This window comes from Ambystoma mexicanum, chromosome 7p, assembly GCF_040938575.1.
Source record: "Ambystoma mexicanum isolate Mex_15411 chromosome 7p, UKY_AmexF1_1, whole genome shotgun sequence".
NCBI lineage: Eukaryota > Metazoa > Chordata > Amphibia > Caudata > Ambystomatidae > Ambystoma > Ambystoma mexicanum.
The window spans coordinates 878,082,352-878,103,468 of record NC_090939.1 but is presented as its reverse complement, the minus strand read 5'-3'; the positions used below and the strand labels follow the sequence as shown (position 1 = coordinate 878,103,468).

General features: G+C 44.9%; 1 protein-coding gene and 1 long non-coding RNA gene across 3 annotated transcripts in view; one reads left to right on the top strand and one right to left on the bottom strand.

Moving 5' to 3' along the window:
• MAP3K15 (mitogen-activated protein kinase kinase kinase 15) overlaps positions 1–21,117 on the bottom strand; it is a 1,358,420-nt gene that overhangs the window by 231,630 nt on the left and 1,105,673 nt on the right. For both annotated transcript variants that reach the window (XM_069637110.1, XM_069637109.1), the window contains exons 17-20: positions 17,584–17,714; positions 14,595–14,700; positions 7,770–7,927; positions 284–467 (exon numbers count right to left, since the gene is read on the bottom strand). In XM_069637110.1, coding sequence (XP_069493211.1) covers positions 284–467; positions 7,770–7,927; positions 14,595–14,700; positions 17,584–17,714 — 579 coding nt within the window. The remainder of the gene's footprint in view (positions 1–283; positions 468–7,769; positions 7,928–14,594; positions 14,701–17,583; positions 17,715–21,117) is intronic.
• Positions 1–21,117, top strand: part of LOC138526401 (uncharacterized) — a 309,600-nt gene that overhangs the window by 215,664 nt on the left and 72,819 nt on the right. The gene's annotated exons all lie outside the window — the stretch shown is intronic.

Below are 21,117 nucleotides of genomic sequence, written 5' to 3'. Positions count from 1 at the left end.
TCAGTAAGATTTAGCAGGATTTTTCTTACTAACCTTGGGTTCTAATTATTAAGGAATTAAGCAAGTCAACAACAAATACACTAGATCACAGTTTTCTTCTAACAGAACATAGAATTGAATTAACTTGTTACATAACTTGCATCCAAAGTTTGTCTTGTAGTGATTTCCAGGGTTGTTCGCTAGCTCGGCAAGATAGAGGCTCACAGAGTTCATTCCCTCCCTCTAATCCTCTAATCCTAAAAACTGCCCGCTTTTGCTAACAGTTCTGTTGTCTTTTCCTTACCTGAAGGCTTAAAGGCAATTTTATTCTTTTTGCCCTTTATCACTTGCTTTAAAAAGGGCTCCCTCAGCAGGTCGGCCACAGTAGCGCGCTTCACGGGATCCGGCTCAAAGCAGAGTAAAATAAAGGTCCTGGCTTCTGCTGACAGCGAGTCAGGAATTTCAGGATGGATTTTAAACATCCCAACCTGGAAAGTGAGAGTCAAGGAGATGATTCTTATTCTGCTGCGCGTACATCTGTGCACCTCCAATGCAATATGATTCTACGTGAAAATATTCCCCACAAAAACACCCTGCCAATCAATAATATCAGCAAATCAATATCCCCAGGGCAAGATATTCCCAAGCAAAAATGTTGTTAATCAAAGCCAAATAGCGTTTTCAACATATCCTAGGATGGAGTTCAATTACAATTCTAACTACAGTCATGGAGATGTTTTGGTCATGGGAAATTATTACCATGATGCTACTATTGCTTGCAATACTGTTGGAGGTAATTTTGTTTTTGTGGGATGTTTCCAGTGGATACCTGAAATACTATACCATACCATAACATACAGCATCAGAACATACAGGCCTCATTACACGGTAGGCTGTAAGGGTTTACCGGTACCGGTAAGGGCACCGGTACCGGTAAACCCTTACCGCCTTACTACGAGTTCCCTTTGCGGGACCCGACCTTAACGGCTGGTTAAAGTAGGGTGCCACAAAGGGACCTCGGTGCTAATTACGGTACTGCAATTTGCGGTACCATAATTACCACCTTCCCCATTCCCATTATGCCCTATGGGGGCAAAAATGAGAATGGGGAAGGGCCTTGGTGAATGGGGACTTACCGGCCCCGCCCACCTTGGAGTAGGCCGGTAATTCCGCCATCCACCAAGGCGGACACGTTAAAATACCGGCGGCAACATGGCGCTAACAGCGCCATGGTTACCGCACAACGTGTAATGAGGCCCACAGTATCGCATTTAATATAAGACAACTATCCTCAGGGTATGTAATTCCCATCTTTGAGTGCCAACCCCGTAAAACCAACATATTACAGCAATTCTTCCTATAACAATTATGTATTTAGTAACTCAATGGGCCTCATTACGAGTTTGGCGGCAGCCATGGTGCTATTAGCAGCCATGGCTGCCGCCAAACCGGGCTCCTTTACTGGGTTCCCAGAATGGGGTATTACCGGGCCATTCCGAGTACGGAGGGCCCGGTAATTCCTCCCTCTGCGAACCCGGGCTGGGACCATCCCCATTCCCATTTGAGCCCCCATAGGGCAATGGGAATGGGAGAGGGAGCTAACAACGGTCCGATTACCACCGGCCCGTTGTTAGCTCCCTCTTCCCCTCGCGGGACCTGCTAAGGACGCCTGGCTTTACCAGGCGTCCTTACCAGGTACCGCGAGGGGACCTCATAATCAGGCGGAATGGTGTTAACGGGTCCGCACCCATTAGCGGAACCTGTTAACGCATTCCGCCAGGGTCGTAATGAGGCCCGATTTATCTCTCACTTCCTACAAGCAACCATGCTCGTGCACTATGGGACCAAGAGCAATTATCAGCCAACTCTGGAAAAAGCGGTATTGACCTTAGAAGCCAGCAAGATGGCGCAGGAGGGCGAGAAGCCACAGCCAAGGTATATGTGTAGCTAGCATCTTGCAGTTTTGCATCATGTCATACGTGTTGTGAGCCTAACATGGAGGAAACAAAAAAGTGAGCTGTTTTTACTCACTTTTCATGGAGTTGCAAACTTGGGAATTTCTGACATACACCTTTTTTTCCAGGTGCACAAGATGCCCGGGTCACCATTTCCCTTGCTTATGTGACCATTTTGGGGCACATTAACTTCTGCTCCACACCAATTCTGTCAACTTTGGCTGGCTGAGGGGCACCTCAGTGTTTCAGGTCTCTTTGCCTGAGTCCTGAAAGTTTCCTTCCCTGCTCAACAGTCCTGTGAGCAGGCCTTATAGTGGCATAGAACACTGTACAGAGCGCAGCACGGCCTCATGGTAACAGTGAAAGCAGAGCAACATAGAACGAGAGAAGGGTGCCAGTCTGTCACAGCACAGACAATGACATACATCTGGCGCTTCTTTCCCTAACTTCTGCGTTTGGTTGAGCAACCACCTCCACCTTTCACATACCCCTGCGTGTTTGTTTACACCGTACAGGCCTTGCAAGCTTGCTGCCATGATCATGAGCTCTTAAAGAGATGCAACATGGACGTTCGAGATCCGCGAAGACCCCACACGCTATCCCAAAACATAGAAATGGTCAGACTTTGCCATGGGGAGATCTCGCTGAGACTTTTACATGGATAAGCTTATATTTTCTATTGAGTGCCAGAAAGAGGCTTACAAGACAGAGCAGATCGGCTTAATGGAAAACCAAATACCCACCACCCGCTTCTTGTACCATCTTCCTCACTAGGCAGGCCCAGGGGGAGATACTAGCAAATTGTCCAATCACAAACCGTCCCCACCCATAAAATCCAGGTGCAAGCCAGCAGGCAGGCAACAAATGGAGAGCAGGAATATAGGCCCGATAAAAAGTCAAACACCACAGACTAGGGTGTGGGCTGTTTGAGGGGATGTAGAATGGCATTTGGAGAGAATTGGTGGACGGACAAAGGGATAAGTACAGAGGTTGGAGGAAGAGACCAGAGGAGCAGATGGTGGTGTGGTCGAAGCAGAGGATTTAGAGAGGAACAAGTAGTGGGAGGAGGCTAGGTGTTGAAGAGGAGTGGAGGAATATTGGAATATTGGATCCAGGGTATCTACCAGGTCTTGCCACCTTTTGTACTCCTGCACAACCTTCAGCCAGGGCATGATGTAAGTGTGGCCATCATTCTTTGATGCATATATCAGGTTTCAAGTTATAACTAAGGCTGAAAGTGATCCATTACCTTACTTATGACCTAACAATTCCAACATCTAAGACGTCTACCTCTACCCTACCTCTTGATGCTAATACACCTTACAGTAATCGTAGAAGGTTCAAATGATCCATAATGAAATCAGATACAATAATGAGGAAGGTGATCATGACTGCTCAGACTCAAATAGATATTTGTCCGTCACTTGAGACTGATATATATATATTTTGATTCCTGCTTTTGATTCTGTTAATAGCCCATTAGCAACCTGATAAAAATGCCTATGAAGCCTAAATCACATCATGCCTGGTTTGATCAAGTTTGTAGAACTGCCAAACGTGTCCTTCTTACTGCCTTTAAAGATCCACTGACCATCCAACAATTACGATGTGACGCTCGAGCCAACAACATAAAGATCATTGTAAGAGCAGAGATAACCCAAGAGTGAGAACAATGGGCCAAACTACTATCTTGTTCTAATAATGAAGATTCCAAAACATGTTGGCAAATGATTCAAAGGGGCACCAAAGATAATCTAATTGAAGAATCCACATTGCGTAATATACCTTATTCAAGCTGGCTAGCTCACTACATTAAAATGTACAACTTAACTGATAGCCTAGAATGTTCGCACCGTTCAAATTATCCCACTTTGAATACCCTTATAATCGAGCTAACAACAAAGAAAATCACCTTATACGATGACTTTTAGCTCTTTAAATGCTGCAGACGTGGATGTTGTACGAAGAGATCTTTATAAATCTTGTATACCCCTCTGAGCACCTTTGATAATTTTATGTGGGTGGATTTATTGACTAGATATTTATTCAACTTGATTCCAATTGGCCATTGTACCAGTTTTCAAAAAAGGAGAAAGACATGGCTCTATGTTCTTACGCCAACAGGAGTTTTTTCGATGGAAATATTGCAGAAAAAGTTTCATCGAAAAAAACTCCTATTGGCCAAACAACGCAATACCAAACAGCTCAGCTTGCTATCGGCTAATAGTACTAAGTGATAATCTCATTAAACTCTGGGAACTATTTATCTAAGGGAAACTGGTAAATTGTATAGCTAACAACCACGTTCTTTCTCTCACTCTGTTGGGTTTCTGAAGAGGATTAGGTGTGGTTGAGCAGTGCTTAATTTACATGTAATAGTTGATAAGTATTATAAGGCTAGAAGATCCCATATCTTTCTGGCCTTCATAGATTTCTCAACTCCTTTTCATAACATCAGTAGTACCCTTTGGTGCAAAGTCCTAATAGAGATGGCCATTCACCCAGAGACCCTAAAATTGATATCACAACTCTACACAGGTACTGTAACCTTTGTCACCCACGGTAGAAAGGATGAACGTTCTGACTTTTGTTCTACTACCAAAGGTGTGAATCAGGGGTGTGTTGTGGCTCTCTATTCTCTTTATTCAAACAGATTAGAGAAACACTTTCTTAATTGTACGTGTAAGGTCCCAGTATTGTCAGGCAGACCTATTCCCTGCCTGGCATATACTGATGACGATGTCCTACTTGGCTGGACCCCAATTGCTTTACAAAGGTATTAAATGGTTACAATGATTTTGTTAAACCGAAGAAAATGATTGTTAACAAAAAAGAAATCCCTAGTGATATTTTGAAGAAAGATTGTCAGATTGTATCTAGATGGTGTTAACCTTTCTCCAGTACCAACTTTTGATTGTCTTGGGGTTGGCGTCTCTTGAAAAGATGCTTGGAAGCCCCTAGTAGATAATGTAACCAGTAAGATAAAACAATCGAAGATAGGCATTTTACATTTTTCTGCAGCAACGGGTGGCAATGCAGTTAATCCAGCACCAAAGGTCTTCGAGGCAAAGTCCTGCTGGCAGACGTGCTTTGTTGCTTGTGTGTGAGCCCCCGCCCCCTCCCAATTTGGATTCTATTGGCAAAGATGAGCATATGTTCTAGAAGACTGTCTTGGCATTGAGGGCCGATGAGTTTCTGGACCTTGAGTTTGAGATTAAACCTATAACATCTAGACTCCATATCGCTCTCGCTACATTGTGACCCTCGACTTGGTCACATGAGGCAGCATGCTTCAAACATTTTATTATAAAGCCTCTGTTATCCCCAGAGGATGCTTTGGCCTCTCACTGGATTGTATATGTTAAGGATATTTTTTCATGAAATTGATCTATCTGAATTCTTTTTTATCATCATCTTTGTATTGTCCCAGTAAGCAGAGATTCCTCAATGCTCTCCCACGTATAATTACTCTGTTTGTTTTATCTGCACAAAGAAAATCTTCAGTTTTCAATTGGCTTTCCGCTATGATCCCCTTGCTAGAAAGATTTATTTTGAGCATGTATCAAATAATCAGACAATGGGCCTCATTACAACTCAGGCGTTAAGGGTTAACGCCGTCGTTAACCCTTAACGCCTGATTCCAATTTTAACAGCTGCTTTTAGCAGCCGTTAAAATCCATGGCGCTAAACCGCCTTGGTGCTAATTACGGCACCGTAATTTACGGTGCCGTAATTAGCGCCTTCCCCACTCCCATTATGCCCTATGGGGCAAAAATGGGAATGGGGAAGGGTAAATGGGAAATGGGGATTTACCGCCCCACTCAACTTGGAATGGGGCGGTAAATCCGCCATCCACCATGGTGTAAACGTAGTTTACACCATGGTGGTAAAGTTGGTGTACTTACCGCCTGGGTCGTAATGACCCCAAATGACTCTTATTAAAAATTAAGATTGAATCAATTGCCCATGACAGCTAATCCATCAATTCATCAAACTGTATTCATCAAGTGTTTTGCGCCTAGAAACACTTATGTACAGGCGCGTTATAAATGACTTATCTTATCATATTCTGTTTTGTATTGTGATAATTGCTCTCTGATACATGTGCATGCATTTTTTCTGTTACTGGTCTTCGCCGCCGAGCTAATCATATTTATTGTCCTTGCTCCGAAACTTGCACTTTAGACAATGTCTATCACTTTACTTGTACGTGCTGAAATTTAGTCATCCTGCAATCTGCTGGTGTCCTGACCATTTATTTCCTGCCAATGTGTATGACTCTCAGAAAAAGGATGTTGATTTGACTCACAATTTAGTCTGCTTAAACGATTACAATGACGTGTTACGCTGCTTGTCTGTTTGTTTGTTTGTTTGTTTTATTTGCTTATAGCGCGCCAAACCCAGGGGTAACTGGGCGCATTTCTTAGATACATGGTTACAGTATACAGAGTGTGAGACATTAATATACAACAGGGCAACATTGCATACATTTACAGTAGGCTATAAAAGTTAAAATATCATACAATTTACAGTATAATATACAGAATATACAGATGCACCAGTAATCTGGTGTTTGAGCAGAATTAGTTAAGTCGGGGGTCATACAGATGAGGTCCTGTCAGTGTGTAGCAGGAAGATGGTAAGAGGTATATGAGGCAGCGTGATCAGTTAGAGAGGGAGAAGATCCAAGTTTTTATTTCATTCCGAAACGAGTGGAATACTGGTTCAGTTCTAAATTCTGCAGATCGTTTTTTTCCAGATTGTGGCTGCACGCACTGGGAAGCTGGAGCCCCCGGCTTTAGTAAGTTTGAATTTAGGAATGTTTAGGCAGTGAGAGTGGTTGGCTCTAGGGGGTCTAGAAGATTCTTTTCTAGAGAACTTGTTCATGGGGTACTTGGGAGCTGAGTTGTTTAGGCACTTGTGTGTAATCATCAGCGTTCTGAAGGTTATCCTGTCTTGGATGGGAAGCCAATTGGCATTACGACAGGTTTGAGAAATATGATTGGAGCGAGGAATGTTGAGGGCTGCTCGCAGAGCATTGTTTTGCATTACTTGTAGCTTATGCATGTTTCTCTGACTGGTACCAAGGTAGTGGGTATTGCAATATTCCAGCTTGGACATTATGAGGGCTCTTGCTAGTTTGAGACAACTATCTGTGTTTAGAAAGGGTCTACAGGCATTTATTTATTTAGTAGTGTAGGCCGTGGAGGATGAGGTGGCGTTGATTTGTTTTTTGAGGGTTAGTGCCGAGTCTAGGTAAAAGCCTAAAGTCTTTGCTTCTTTGTCAACTTTGATGTGTCTGTTTGGTTTAATCATTTCATGCTACTCAGTTTTTTTGCTTTTTATATAGTTTGTGTTATAATTTCATATATGTTACAGTTTTATTAATTATATTAGCAATAAACTAATCAAGTAACACACTCTCATATGCCTTCCTCAAATCGCTCCCCATTTTGCTACTTCCCTCATCCTCCAGTCCGCCATCTGTTTATCTCATTTCTCTCTCAGTCGGTCACTGTAGGTCCTTCTCAGAAGATTAGATGATTTAGCTACTCTGTCAAATTTCTAACCCAACAACATCTTTCTGAAAGGGTTCAATACACACTTGAACCTACCAAAAAACAACCTGACTTCTGCCATTACTGGCACGTATCACTAGACCCAATAAAAAAACTGCACCCACACAACATGCAACAAAGAGACCGCCATCAACTTTCTCATGACAGTACAGCGTTAATGCCCATTCTGCTAAGGTAGACCACGCACTATTGAAATCTCACATTTCATCTACTGAACGATAGAAGAAAAAGTCAACATCATAAAGTCAAATCTTACTTTGAACATGGCAGCTTGTGGTTCTCCAAGCTCATGGAACGGAGGTTTGCCTGTGGCCATTTCAATAGTAGTACAGCCAAGGGACCATATGTCGGCTGGTGCACCATATCCTCGAGGGCCCTTATCGATAATCTCAGGTGCCATGTACTGAAGAGTGCCTGATGAAGTAGAAGGAGAAACTTGTCAACTTGAACACATAGTTGACTCCAGAAAAGCAGTTTACAGGCAGGAGATGGAAAAGGACCTAGAAATAAAACATTTAGCAAGATGTAGCCTTTCTGAGATGAATACAAAGGTGGTAACCATTTTCCAAAGGGAACCTTTCCCAGTGTTTCTTTGCGGTGCGGCCAAACTGGATCGGAGATATTCATGTTCTTTTCAAGGCCTGCATTTCTTCACATTATGCGTGTAGAGGTCGGAAAAGAAACTGGGTCTAGGTTTACAAGAGCACAATATGGACCCAGTAATCCAGTTTCATCCTCATAGTCGTTATCGGGATTGTTGATCCTTTTTTTCCTTCCAGGGAATAGCCACTTTGAAGTAATAATTTGATATGAAAGTTACTTCACCAACCTGTTAGCTGATAGAGTATTATTAAATAGGACATGCACTGTTTTTACCTCTGTATATCCATTTATATAGTTGTTTTCTAAAGCCGGTCCTTTTTTACAAGCTCAGTTTTCACAGGCTTTTTTTTAACCTCACCGTTAGAGGCTCTATTTGTTTTAAGTTAAATCGTGTCAACGTGTCCATCAAAAGCCCTAGGGTGGCTCATGTTGGCAAAACACTGCACATATGGCATTCGCAGCCTCACACCCCTAAGACAACTTAACCTGGCTGCTCCCACCTGCAATGAGGGATTTTACCAAAATATTGCATTACCAGATGAGCTCACTTTTAAAAGATTGTTTCAATTCAGGACCTGCTTTGTATTGCCCTGGCTTCCAAATGCTGGCTTCTAGACACACGCCGCAGGCTGCATCTGTGTGGCTGAATCGAATAAAGTAAAGCATTAAATTAAAGCCTTCTCAAGCATTACGTCATACACTCACTTTATTGAATGTTGTCGTCAGGTTTTTGCACGTGTTGTACTACAGTGTATTTCGGATACCCTCCCCGAGCTCAACTGTAGCTTTCGAGACTTTGCCTAGCATGAAATTCCAGAGCTGACACGCTTTCTCCAACAAATTCATGTTTTATTAGTATCTCTTTATGTTTTGTGGTGAGCATGAACGTAAATGCACTGAATTCATTGCACTTTCAAGTGTAACCCTAATATCCTGATTAATGTTCCCAGAAAAAAACAGAAGTCAAAAGAAAGTTTACATCAAAACCTTGATTAGCCTATCCACATTTAGCATTCTTACAATTCTTTGGCAATTAAAGTGGTTGTCCTTGCTCACAGATTAAACTTGGTCCGTGTGAAGGCAAGGCCAACTAATCTGAGTCATTTATGCATTTAAGCATCAACCCCCCCCCTTGCAGGCAGACTACGGTATGCAACCGGCACATCATGTTAGAGACTAACCTAACCTAGCTTCATACAACCGCCTGAACAGTGTATTAGAAGTACCTATGTGCATCGGCAAAATATATTGTACAATATTTGTGACCATGTTTTTTTCCCCGTTTTTTTCTTATTTGCCATATAATATGTTTGTGAGAAATCTACACACAATTGTAGATTATTCTGCGTTCTCTAAAATTAGTGAATGTGCTGTATTCATCTTTAAAATAGAAATCACAATTAAAATCCCCTTGTGGGTGTCATTTCGATATTGTCACTTGTACCTTTTGTGACAGTACTTTGTTTATAAGTCAGTTGAATATTATTGGTGCAATACGTGTGTTATTTAACTGCGCCTAGGGACATTACTAATTCATTACCCACAAGAGGTTTGGTCATAAGGTCACCCGCATGTATGGAAAAAGCTCGGTCTAAACAAGTCAGCATACCAAAACCTCATGTCCAATTTGTAGTCATTACAATCAAAAACTTAAATGATGGCATCAGCTTCCTGAGTAGATGGTGGATCGACTAGAAGGCATCAATGAACCTATCAGGGCCTAAAGCCTTCTCATGGGAAACACTAGTTGGACTACACAGCCCACCAAGGAACTTTTCATGAGCTGAAGGACCTTTGGCCAGGAGTACAGATGATTTGCCCTAAAAGGAGACAGTCATCCCCCACTGCAAATCATGACAGAATTGAGGCGTTGCATGCAGGAGATTGAACATGGCCCTTTGGGTTTGAAAAAACTGATTCTGGTGTAGTCACTGAACAGAATGCCTGTAAAGTCTAATTTAATAAGGAAGGAGATACAAGATGATGTCATGCGCTTGGGGAAATGACTGTCTCCTGAATGCGGCTAATTCTTCCCACTGGCTGGAAAGCACCATCATGTTCATAACTAGCTAGAACTACCTCAATACCTTTATATGCAGCAATAAGGCACACTATGTAGTCTTTTGTTTTGCTGACAGAGTGTCCGAAATGTACCTCCAATGCCAGCCTTTATAAACCAGTCTTCCAAGAATCAGGCGACATGGATTGGCTACTAGTAAAAGTGGACCCAAAGCACGACCAAAACCTGACACCTGACTTTAGAACAGAAGGTATGGTATAGTAATGTTTATTTGAAAAGCGCCTATACACAAGACAAGTGTTTCAAAGCGGTCAAGGAAGGAGGGAACAAGGGGAAAAAACAACAGTCATTCAGAGCCCTTGAATTTCTGAAAGATACAAGTCTGCACAGGCAGAGGAAGTGCATATAGTACAGTTAACATTGTAGATAACAGGAGGCACCTGCTGAGGATGAAGATCTCCCTGCAAATCTCTGCTTGGAGAACCGGCTCACTCGCAGAAGGTTGTAGGTAGATGAGCAGAGGGCTCGGGAGGGACAGTATTTAGGTAGGCAATGTTGCAGATAGGTAGGCTCTGGAGACAGTGAGCCGCTGGGGGAAGGTGAGAAAAGGAAGAGAACCCCTGAGGAGATGCAGCTGGTAGTTGGACTTTTTCAAGATGTTCAAAATGTGAGTAGAGAAGAAGAGAGTGAGTCGAAGATGACCCCAAGGTTTTTTGCCTCGCAGGTGGGTGCGGGCACAGGGCCAAGGGAGGCTGGCCAGGGTGAGAGAGGGAAAGTGGGAGCAGGAGTCCCAATGGGAACAATCTCTGTTTTACTGGCATTAAGGCAGAGGTCATTTGCAGCACACCATGACTGAATTACTGACAGACAATCAGATATGAGTGATGTAGAGGAGGTGGCTGAGGGTATCCTGAAGGAGAGTTGTGTGTCATCTACATAACACTGGAAGTTAGAGGTGAAAGTGGCAATCACACGTGCCAGGCCAGCCATGTAGACATTGAAGAACCAGAGGGATAGGTTAGAACCCCAGGGGACGCCACAGGTTGAAAGAGTGATAGTAGAGAGGAAGTACCCAAGTTCCACCTGGGATGGGTGGTTAGAAAGGAAGGAGGTTAACCATGCCAGAGCCTGACCTGTGATTCCCAGGGTGCCACAGAGATGTGCGATCAGGATGATGTGATTTACTGTGTCAAAGGCGGAGGAGAGGTCAAGAAGAATGAGGACAGAGGGGGTGTTGGTGTCAAGATTTGACAGCAGGTCTTCACGGGTGTTCAGAATAGCAGTTTCCGTTCCTATGGTGCTCTAAAGCCAGACTGATGGTCGTGGAGGCAACCAACAGATTCAGTGTGGAGGGTGAGGTGAGAGATAGCCAGCTTCTCCAGGAGTTTGCTCAGGAAAGGGGTGATAGAGATGGGGCGGTAGTTCGCCGGATTGGAGGGGTCGGCAGAGGGTTTCTTGAGCAATGGGTGCACAACTAAGTGTTTAAGAGAAGTTGTGAAAAATCCAGTGGCGAAAAAGTGATTGCAGAGATAAATCAAGGCTGGAGCGAGAGAGCCAATGTTGTCCTTAATGGTTTGGGAGGGCACAGGTCCACCTGTTTGGATGAGGCCTTCATAGACCGGACTTGTCTGGTGACCACATCATGTGTGATGGGAGTGAGAGAGCCAAGGGAGGCTCCAGAGGTGTTGGTGTATGATGTGGAGTTGGTGTGAGAGAGGAGAGGAGGCTGCTGCAGGATTGGCCAGTTCCTTACAGACTTAAATGTTTGGCCGTGTTTGATGCAGCAGAGATGCAGTCTTGAATAAAGACTCTTTTCTTGGTGTGGATGCAGAGTCGATATTGCCTTGGAAGGAGGCGGCAGGCCAGTTTGTCAGATGGTCCTCCTGACGAATTCCATTTTCGCTCAGCTGCCCTACACTTGCGTTTAAGGACAGCCAGATCAGAGCCGCACCAAGAGTTGCACTTTTTGGAAGGCTTCAGTCAGATCCTCATGACAGGGTCAAGAGTATCAAGGGTGTTAGAGATAGAGAGATTGAAGTTAGCGAGGGCTGTGCCAGGGTGGGAGTCAGCCGCAGCAGTAGGAGGCGGAGAGTAGGTGGAGGCAAAGGCAGCCGCTGTCACTCTTTTCATGGGTCTGGTGACTTTGAAGCCGAGTGGCCGTGCCGGATGTGCAGATGCAAGATAAGAGGAGAGCTTCAAGTGTGAGGAGAGAAGAGAGTGGTCCATCCAAGAGAGAGAGGCAGGGAGAGGGCTAGAGAGAGGGATGTCGGTAGAGATGAGAGCATCCAAAGTGTGTCATCCAAAGGAAGAGCCGGAAACCAAAAATCACCACTTCTCACCCCCAAACAGAAGGCACCAGTGGTACTTGATAATGTTTAGGAAGTGTTGATTTAATAAACGGGATTGAAGAATCGGCGAAGAGCACCAATCCTGCACAACTCTTACTTCAAAGATTTGTTCAGGAGTTGATGATCCCCGATGACTCCACCACCTTTTTGGCATCAAGAAATCAAGACCATCTGGAACCCCTTCTTGGAACTCTTTCCAGTGAACCCTTTATCAGCATCGCTTGTACCTCCAGTGCAATACTGCCAGGTGTAGATATGCCGAGCACTGGGTGACACGGCTTCAGGAATGCAGGAAGGAGGTAAGGTGAAAGTGGGATGCTCCAGTTATAAATGGAAAGGAATATGGGCCTTTGAGGGCCCGGAGGACCCAATGATCTGATGTTACCACTTTTCATACAAGCTGCACGGTGAAAGGACAAGATGCTGCGAAACAGGTTTTGTAGCCGTGGGAAGTTCTACTGCTGGTGATGTTGAATGATAGTCCCTGTCTTGCGTACGTCCATTTCACATAGAAAGACAATATACTGACTGCTCTGCTAGCTAAGGCCGACGCTCTTGCCAGATGACATCTCTGCAACCTTAGTGCTGAGAATAAGGTTTGGACCAGATGCTGAGAACCAGGCATTGTACTGACACTCTGCTGTCCTTACATGCTTCCCAACTGTGGGCAGCTTTAGATCCAAGCATCTTGTCTGGGCGAATTGGCAGGTTGATACGTTTTATGTGCATGCCACATGTAAAGAAAACCCAAAGGCCACACCAAAGTATGCCATCGCAGGGAAGCACTCTAAAGCGGAGACCGTAGAAACTAGTGACGAGTGAAATTTCACCACCATAGACAAAGACGACACCGCCAACACCACGGGAGGAGAGCCGAACATGAGCATTCTGAGGATCTTCTAGAAGAACTTGGGGTGACTCTGTGAAAATGGCAGAAGGCAAGCTAACTCCCTAGCTCAAATGTGGTGTACTCAACTCTTGTAAGGCTTAGCAGATTATGCTTTTACCTCTCTCTGGGGGCTCAAATGGGAATGGGGACATACCGAGTCAAGGTCCCGCGAAAGGGAATTACCGGACCCTCCAACGTCGGAATGGCCCGGTAAGTCCCCTTTTGCGGGACCCGGACCCGAGTTTGGGGGTAGCCATGCCGCTAAAAACGGCATGGCTACCTCCAAACTCGTAATGAGGCCCAATGTCTACCAAAATGTTTTGCTGTATGGGTTGCCTGATGTGTCTCTGCCACCATATCCCCCTTGATGCACGCATTGTGGAATTGCTCAGACAGACTCGTGGTTCCCAGCTACCTCGCAGAGAAACTCAGCATTTCCGGCGGACAGCGCACCACCAAAAGCCAGGACACGTGCAGACTTGAAATCCACTGCTGCAAAAAGGAAAACACCAGAAAATAAGCCTTCTCTGCCTACGCCCCAAGCCTATGGAACCTCCTCCCAGTCAGCATCAGACTCTCCCCCACGCTCCTACAATTCTGAAAAGAACTTGCAACCCACCTCTTCAGGGAGTTTGTCTTCCTCAAAACTAGGCCATCACATCACCCTCCACGACACCTGACTAGCTAGACACCGTCCGCCCCTCTTCTCCATGGCACCGGGTATAGCTGTACCCCTCCTCTGTCCCCTCTGTTTCCTACCCCCGCTGTATACATGTTCTGTTGTTACCACTGAAAAGCGCTCCGTTATGTATCTGTATTGGTGTATACCTCTGTAAAGCGCTCCATTGCTTCTTGAAGCTAGGTCTGTGCTCAATACATAGCATAATAAGGGGGAAGTTAATAGAAAAGAACAGTATCTGGCACTGCTTCCCACATCCACCACTTCCTCTTCACCCCAAAGTGTTCCGTCAAGATCCCATCCCTCATAGCCCCACAGCAGGAATTTCTGGTGAGCGGTCTAAGCTGTGACCTGAGCAGTGCCCACCAGGATGGCACCTCCCCCAGTGCAAGGCAACCAAACCAAGTCTGGGAGAAGCCATCGGGACAATGTCACCCCTCATCGCTGGGATGATCCACCATCTTCCTTAAGGTCAAAATAACAAAAACAATACAATAAATCAAACTTTAAGGATAAGTACTTTTAGATCAATCCATTTTTACCAGTAAATGTCTCAGTGCATGGGTTTACTCCAGCAAGTCGCTTGGAAGTCCCAAAGTCAGAGATTTTCACCACGCCACTGTATGTGTTCACTAGCACATTGTCTCCCTGTGAAAACAAGGAGATAGCTTTTAGTTAGGCTTATCTATTCAATTTATGTGTAGTTTGGAAATTAAAAAAGTATACAATAGGAACTTTCTCAAACTCTGAAATACTAATACACACATAGATTACAAGATGTTATTGTTCTTGGCAGAAATAAGCAAACAAGCACTTCCGATATCAGAAAATAAAAAGAAGACAGATTGATCAAGACAGGGAATACAAAAAGAGACACATTTCTTAAAATGGAGCTGAAATCCACGCCATTTTGCTAAGTGGGGAGTGAGAGAAGAAGACATTGCTAATGGGATTGCAAAGAGCAGCATTGGCTAGAGTTCTGAACGACAGCTCACTTAAACACAACAACCCACAGAATGCCAACCCCTCAAAAGCTGAGGAAACTTCCAACATTTCCAGTACAACATCTACAGATCACAAAAGGTGAAACGAAGAGTAGTGAGATGGACTGGTTGGAGGCGACTCATAGTGAGAGTGGGAGAAATGATGGACCAGTGTCGCAAGCATGGCAGAATGACGTAAAGGCCTGCAGCAGGGGCTTTGTGGCTGCTCTAGGACCCTAAAGGACAGACTCTAGAGGAAATAACACAGCTGCACCAAGATCAATAGATATGTGCGCTTGCAAACACTTTTGTTTCTCCAGTTCTGGGAACTTCTAACTGCCCTGACAGTCCTAGGTTGGGATTTGGGACCCCGCTTCATCATCTGCCCCTTACCGGGACTACGTTCCTCAGCGAGTCAAACAGTCACTCGCAGTCTCTGTGATTTTATAATGTCCCAAACTACTTTTATCATGGCTGAGGGTCTTTGTGGCGTATCCCGAGTACTTAGGTTCAGCATTGGGTCCTCTTAGATGGTGTTAGGTGGCACCACCACCTGGTACCTTTGGTTTGCCAGATGGGCATCAGGAATTAGATACTTCTGGAACAGAGAGACCCTTCCACCTCTTTCTGTCCTGTCCTGTCCTGCGGAACTGCCCCTTTCAAGTTAGAAGTAAAGAACTCCTCCTATTGTCCTGGCCTGTAGTGTTTATCTGCAAAACCTCTGGCATTGCTCTGGGTAACCCTCCAGACCATCATTCTTCACCTGCCAAACCATTATAAAAGGGGAAAGCCCATATACCAATCAGGCTTGGTCCCACCCCAAAAGGGTCAATCCAGTCCGAACTGCTAGGTCACATCCCTTCTGCACAAGACCACATGCATCCCCAGACATGTTTCGGACTTGTTGGGCCTCATCAGTGAGGAGTACCTTGGGACTCTAGGGCCATCAGGCACCAGACCCATGTCTGAACATGCCCGTCCCACTGGGGTTGACAACAGCAAAACGAAAGAGGTGATGGCTGGAAGGTTTAGAATTAACTTTACCTTTTGCATTGCTCTGGCCAGCCCCCCAGACCATCGTTCTTCACCTGCCAAGCCTTTACAAAAGGGGAAAGACCATATGCAAATCAGGCTTGGTCCCATCACCAAAGGGGCAGTCGAGCCCGAACTACTAGGTCACATCCCTTCTGCACTTGCTTATCTGGCCCATGTAAAAGTCCCTTTAAGACTGAACTATAGAGCTCCTGTCCTCGTCTCTGGTGTCTGCTTGTTCACCAGCTAAGCATCGCTGTCCTGCCCAGGTCTTAAAGAACGTGCCACCCTCTTTCCTTGTGCTTGGGAAAGGGGCATGCAGATGCACATTGCATAGCAGGGTCATTCCTGACCGGCTTATACTTCTTTTTGTAAGGTGGTACAGCAGCGCCATTGAACCACTGCTGTCCCACTTGCATTTCTGTTCCCCAAACAGGGAGACAATTGCTTTTTCCTTCTTGGCATTTCTCACAGCAGGCCCTCAAAGGGCCCATGCCTGTGAAATGCACTCCCAGAAACCACGGGGTGCAGGGAGCTTGGAGTACATTACTGTTGGGAGCGCACTACAGGCACTAATATATATGCAAGAATGCTGGCCAGCACAACTTGTGTGCTGCTGGCCGGCTCCACTGAAATGTGCTGGACACCTCTAAGAATAAGGCGACTGCGCATTTCTGAAAGAACGTAAATGAAAATGAACAACCGCTGCGCTTTCTGAATTGCGTTCGTTTTTGAGAATCTGTCCCAGTGATTAAAAATGCAAGTTACTTATATACTGGGCCTCATTACCACCCTGGCGGCAGCCGTGCCGGTTAAACCGGCGCGGCTGCCGCCAGGGTCGTATTTTTACTGGAACCCGGCAATGGGGACTCACCGGGGCCTTACAGCTCCGGTGGACCCGATAATTCCCCATTGCCGGGTGCCGGTAACAATTACTCCCCATTCCCATTTGAGTTCTATTGGACTGAATGGGACTGGGGAGGACGGATGCACCGGCACCATTCATGAATGGTGCCGGTGCATCCGTCAATATCTGCGAGCGGGTGCCGTTCCCCCGCCAGGTCAGACCTAGTGAGCAGAAAGGCACCCGCTGGCAGACTCGTAGTTTGCCGGTCCGGTAACAACGGTGCCGGTAGCTGGCAAACTTGTAATGAGGCCCACTGTGTGGCTATCCTGAAGACCTGTTGTGATTGTTACACTCTAGGACACACCTAACACCTAATCTCATGCTGGTATCCCCGCCTTCTGGGCTTGACCCAAAGTGAAAAGGCTGCCATTCCACAGAGCTCAACCCAAATCTCTAAAGTGTGTTGTGAGGAGGGATGAGGAAACCTTGGAATATCCTGCCCAGTGGGGTTACCTGCAGTCCGCAACTTGTGCCTCTGCAATAAGGCATCAGATGGCATATACTGGTGATTCTGATATTACCAAAGTGAATTATAGCACACAGACAAAGTAAGAGGCACAATGTTCAACGAGCAAAAAGTAGAAATATTTGCCAAGAAGGACAGCTAACCTTAATGTCTCTATGAACAATCTGGTTCTCGTGGAGATATTTCAGGCCCTCGAGGATTTGCTTAGTGTAGAACTTTATCGTGGGTTCTTTCATTGGTCCCCATTTTGATCTCAAGAGCACAGAAAGACTACCTAGATAAACAAAACATGTGTTCATTATTTCATTTATTCATGTTACCACGATGCATAGTTAGTACAATTCCACTGACGGAATAACTTAAGACATTGGTTAACCCTTTTTTGAAACATATTTATTTATTTATTTTGATTTTAATGAAGTGCCAACTCGCCCAAAGGCCTCAGAGCGCTACAACAAACACAACACACAAGTAAAACATTACAATAAATAACAAAGAAAACACAGGACCTGGATTGAACTAATACAGAGGTGATAAAAAAACAGGGACCGCACAATCCATTATAATTCTTAGGCTCGTGGTGGCTGACACCCTGCCCACTTTGTTGCAGCGACTCAGAAGGAGTGGGCGATTGCTGCAGCCTCAGTTGCAGCCTGAGTTCATGACAATACAGTCTGTATCATTCGCCAAGGCCCAAACCCGCAGAAGAAATCGGAGGTCCTGGGTTCTGACACAGCTCCCCCAACTTTAGACTGCAACCAAGCCAAAACTTTACTCTGAAGGGCTTCTCTGGGCTCAGTGCTTTTCTGCTTATTTACCTTTGTAATAACAATGTTTTATCGGTCCGAAAACAGACCTCTTAAATAAGGGTCCATGATCTCTGGTATTAAAGCCTTTTTGATACGTAGGTCTCTCCTTGAAGGGGGGTGGGGGGATAACACAATTATCTATAGTGGTTCTGGGTACCAGCAGATTTGGAGGATTAGGGGGTGACGCAACAGCCGAGGCAGTAGGCCCAGATGGTGGAAATTAGCCAGGGGCTGACCCTCGTGGTTTAAGGTGGCCTTTAGAAAGTACATCATTAGCAGCTATTGGGATACTAATTACCTTCGGGATGGTTTGACAACTTGTCTCCACCCTACTAGTGACTGCCTGTATTATACGGGGGTCAACCTCGGTCCATCCTATCTAACTGAGGTACTACCTTCTCAAAGGAAGTGTGGAAATCCGAAACATTCTTACATTGGTTCAAATCCCGGTCTATCCTCTCCTTAATAGCCTGCCATTTCCCGACAGCATTCACTCCCTCCTCTCCCATATGGGAGTCTGAAAGAGCCTCCAGAATGATATTATCCATACACTTTGAGGGAGATTGCATGGCCTTACTGGGAATACCCACCTCAAACCCTACTTGGGTGGTCCATTTGGGGCACCTTGAGCTGTCCTCCAAGATCATTTTGTTGTCCCATTGGAGTCCCAAATTCCTTTTTCAAGTCCTGGCTAATAGACAGAGAATCTATAAGGGGACAATATTAATTATTCATGAATTCCCTTCTCTCTTTTTGAAGCCGGTGTTTCCTTCGGCTACTTCTGGCCGGAACTTCTGACATACGACTATCGTCCATTGATGACCCGCTGGCCCATTCCTGAAAGACCTGCACTCGGGATACCACTTTAATACCATCATGTCTTGACTCCTTGATTTCTCCATGATTAGCAGGTTTGGGCGCAAGGGGACAAACATCTGCATACAATGGAGCTCATGTTGCTGAAAAGTCTAGTTTGGTGGCGGAGAGCCATTACTTTTGCACAGCAATGAAACGGCTCCCCTCCGGCTGATTTTTGGCATTTGCAGAGCAGGGCAACAGTCTGCGTTTCTTGCACACTAAACACCATTATCCATTTGGCGAGTGTTAGTGTACTACTTTATCTAGTTACTGTATCTCCTATTCCTCTTACCGTAGTTTCATTGATTCTAGTGGTTGTGTCATAACTAGTAAACCCATTATGCATTCGAACGGACAAGTGTGAGTGATTTCTCAAGAGCTAGCCTGTGCCACAGTGAGGAGCATAACGCAGTGTATTATTGTAACTCCACAAGTTTAGCTCATGGAAAGCGTGAGACATTCAGGTATGGGACTCCATTTGGAAGGTTGTCCTAAACATGAAAGTAACCAGATCCCTCTCCAGGGATCGTATTTACGATATAAATCCTTAGAGAATGGGTGCCACTAGGATCTTCCGTTTAGGATTCCATTGTTGGTTCAGGACCTTCGCAGCTTTCAGAAAGATTAGAGACCCTTTAGGTTCAGCCTGTAATCTGTCTGCGGCGGAGCATCCACTGTAGTTTCTAACCCAATGGATAGGGAGGTTTGCAAGTGTCAGACAGTGTCCTCTGCAATCCCAGGCACTGTGAAATCCTCCAGAGGCGCTGCAAACTCTACAGGACCTCAGTCATTCTATTAGGTGGTGGAAACCTAGCGCCTCAGAGAAATGCATTCTTGGTTTAAAAAAGAAACTAGACGGTAGCGACACAGTCTATAGAGTCCAAAGTGATTGCATCGGTAAATCAATGGAGGAACATAGGCTGCAGGTAACTGAAGGTTGTGAGTATGTTGCCAGATCCTCCACAGTTATATACAAATGTGAAAACAAAAACAGTTTCACTGCGCCAAATTCCAAGAAGGGTCCAAGCTTTGTTGCTTGTATTTTATTGTGCAGAGACAACAGCCTAACACGTGTTTTGAGCTCAGGGCTCTTCCTCTGAGGCTTGTGCCTTGAAATATTCCTGATTTTGACCAATTTAGTTAATTTAGTTAAAGCCTGCTGTCAAGCCACTTTGGCATCCTAAATCTCTGTTTCTACTACAAGTACAGGACCTCCATGTTCCTACCCCTCAGATGCCACACACTGCGCCCCGCAACCTCCTATTAGAATGCCAACTGGAAAGCAGTCCAATTATGGGGATTACACTCCTGAACAGAAGACAGAAAAAGTAATGAGATAAGGGAAAGGAGGTTCAGAAAGAGTGTTTAAGACTTGCATTGCTTTCTCCATGGCCAGCACTACAGTTGTGCTAAGTGATAGTTTCTCGTTCCCAAATCACGAGCAAAAGGCCCATAATTATTAATATTATAATTATAATTGTTCTTTTTTAACACACTCAATACCAGAAATTGGTTTCTAAGTGTGGCATCGGGATTGGAACCTGTGTTGTGCTGCCAAAACAGAGGCATTGTTCCTGAGCTATCACCCACCACCCCCCTGACCAATTGTGATCTGGAGCTTCCTGCTTAGGAGTGTGTCAAAGTGAACTGCTGGTGATCCAGGGCAAACCACATCTGCAATTGGTCCTAGAATCACAAACCAGCTCTGTAGAGACAGATTTAAATCCTTGCAAATTAAAGGTGACTGAGTTACATCACGAACAGATAATGGCTCTTTAATATGAATACACTCTGTAACAATATTTCTTTCTTAAGTATTAGGTACATTTCCGAGGTACATTTCTTCAACAATAATTAAAGTATGCATGTGTGTATTGTCATTACATTCACATTCAGAAGCTTCTAGTCAGGCATTCAAATAAATACAACATTTTGAAAGAGGATATCCTGCTAGAATGTTAAAGTTATTCTTCCTCTAAATTGAAAGACATTTCGGAACGACTGACTGAC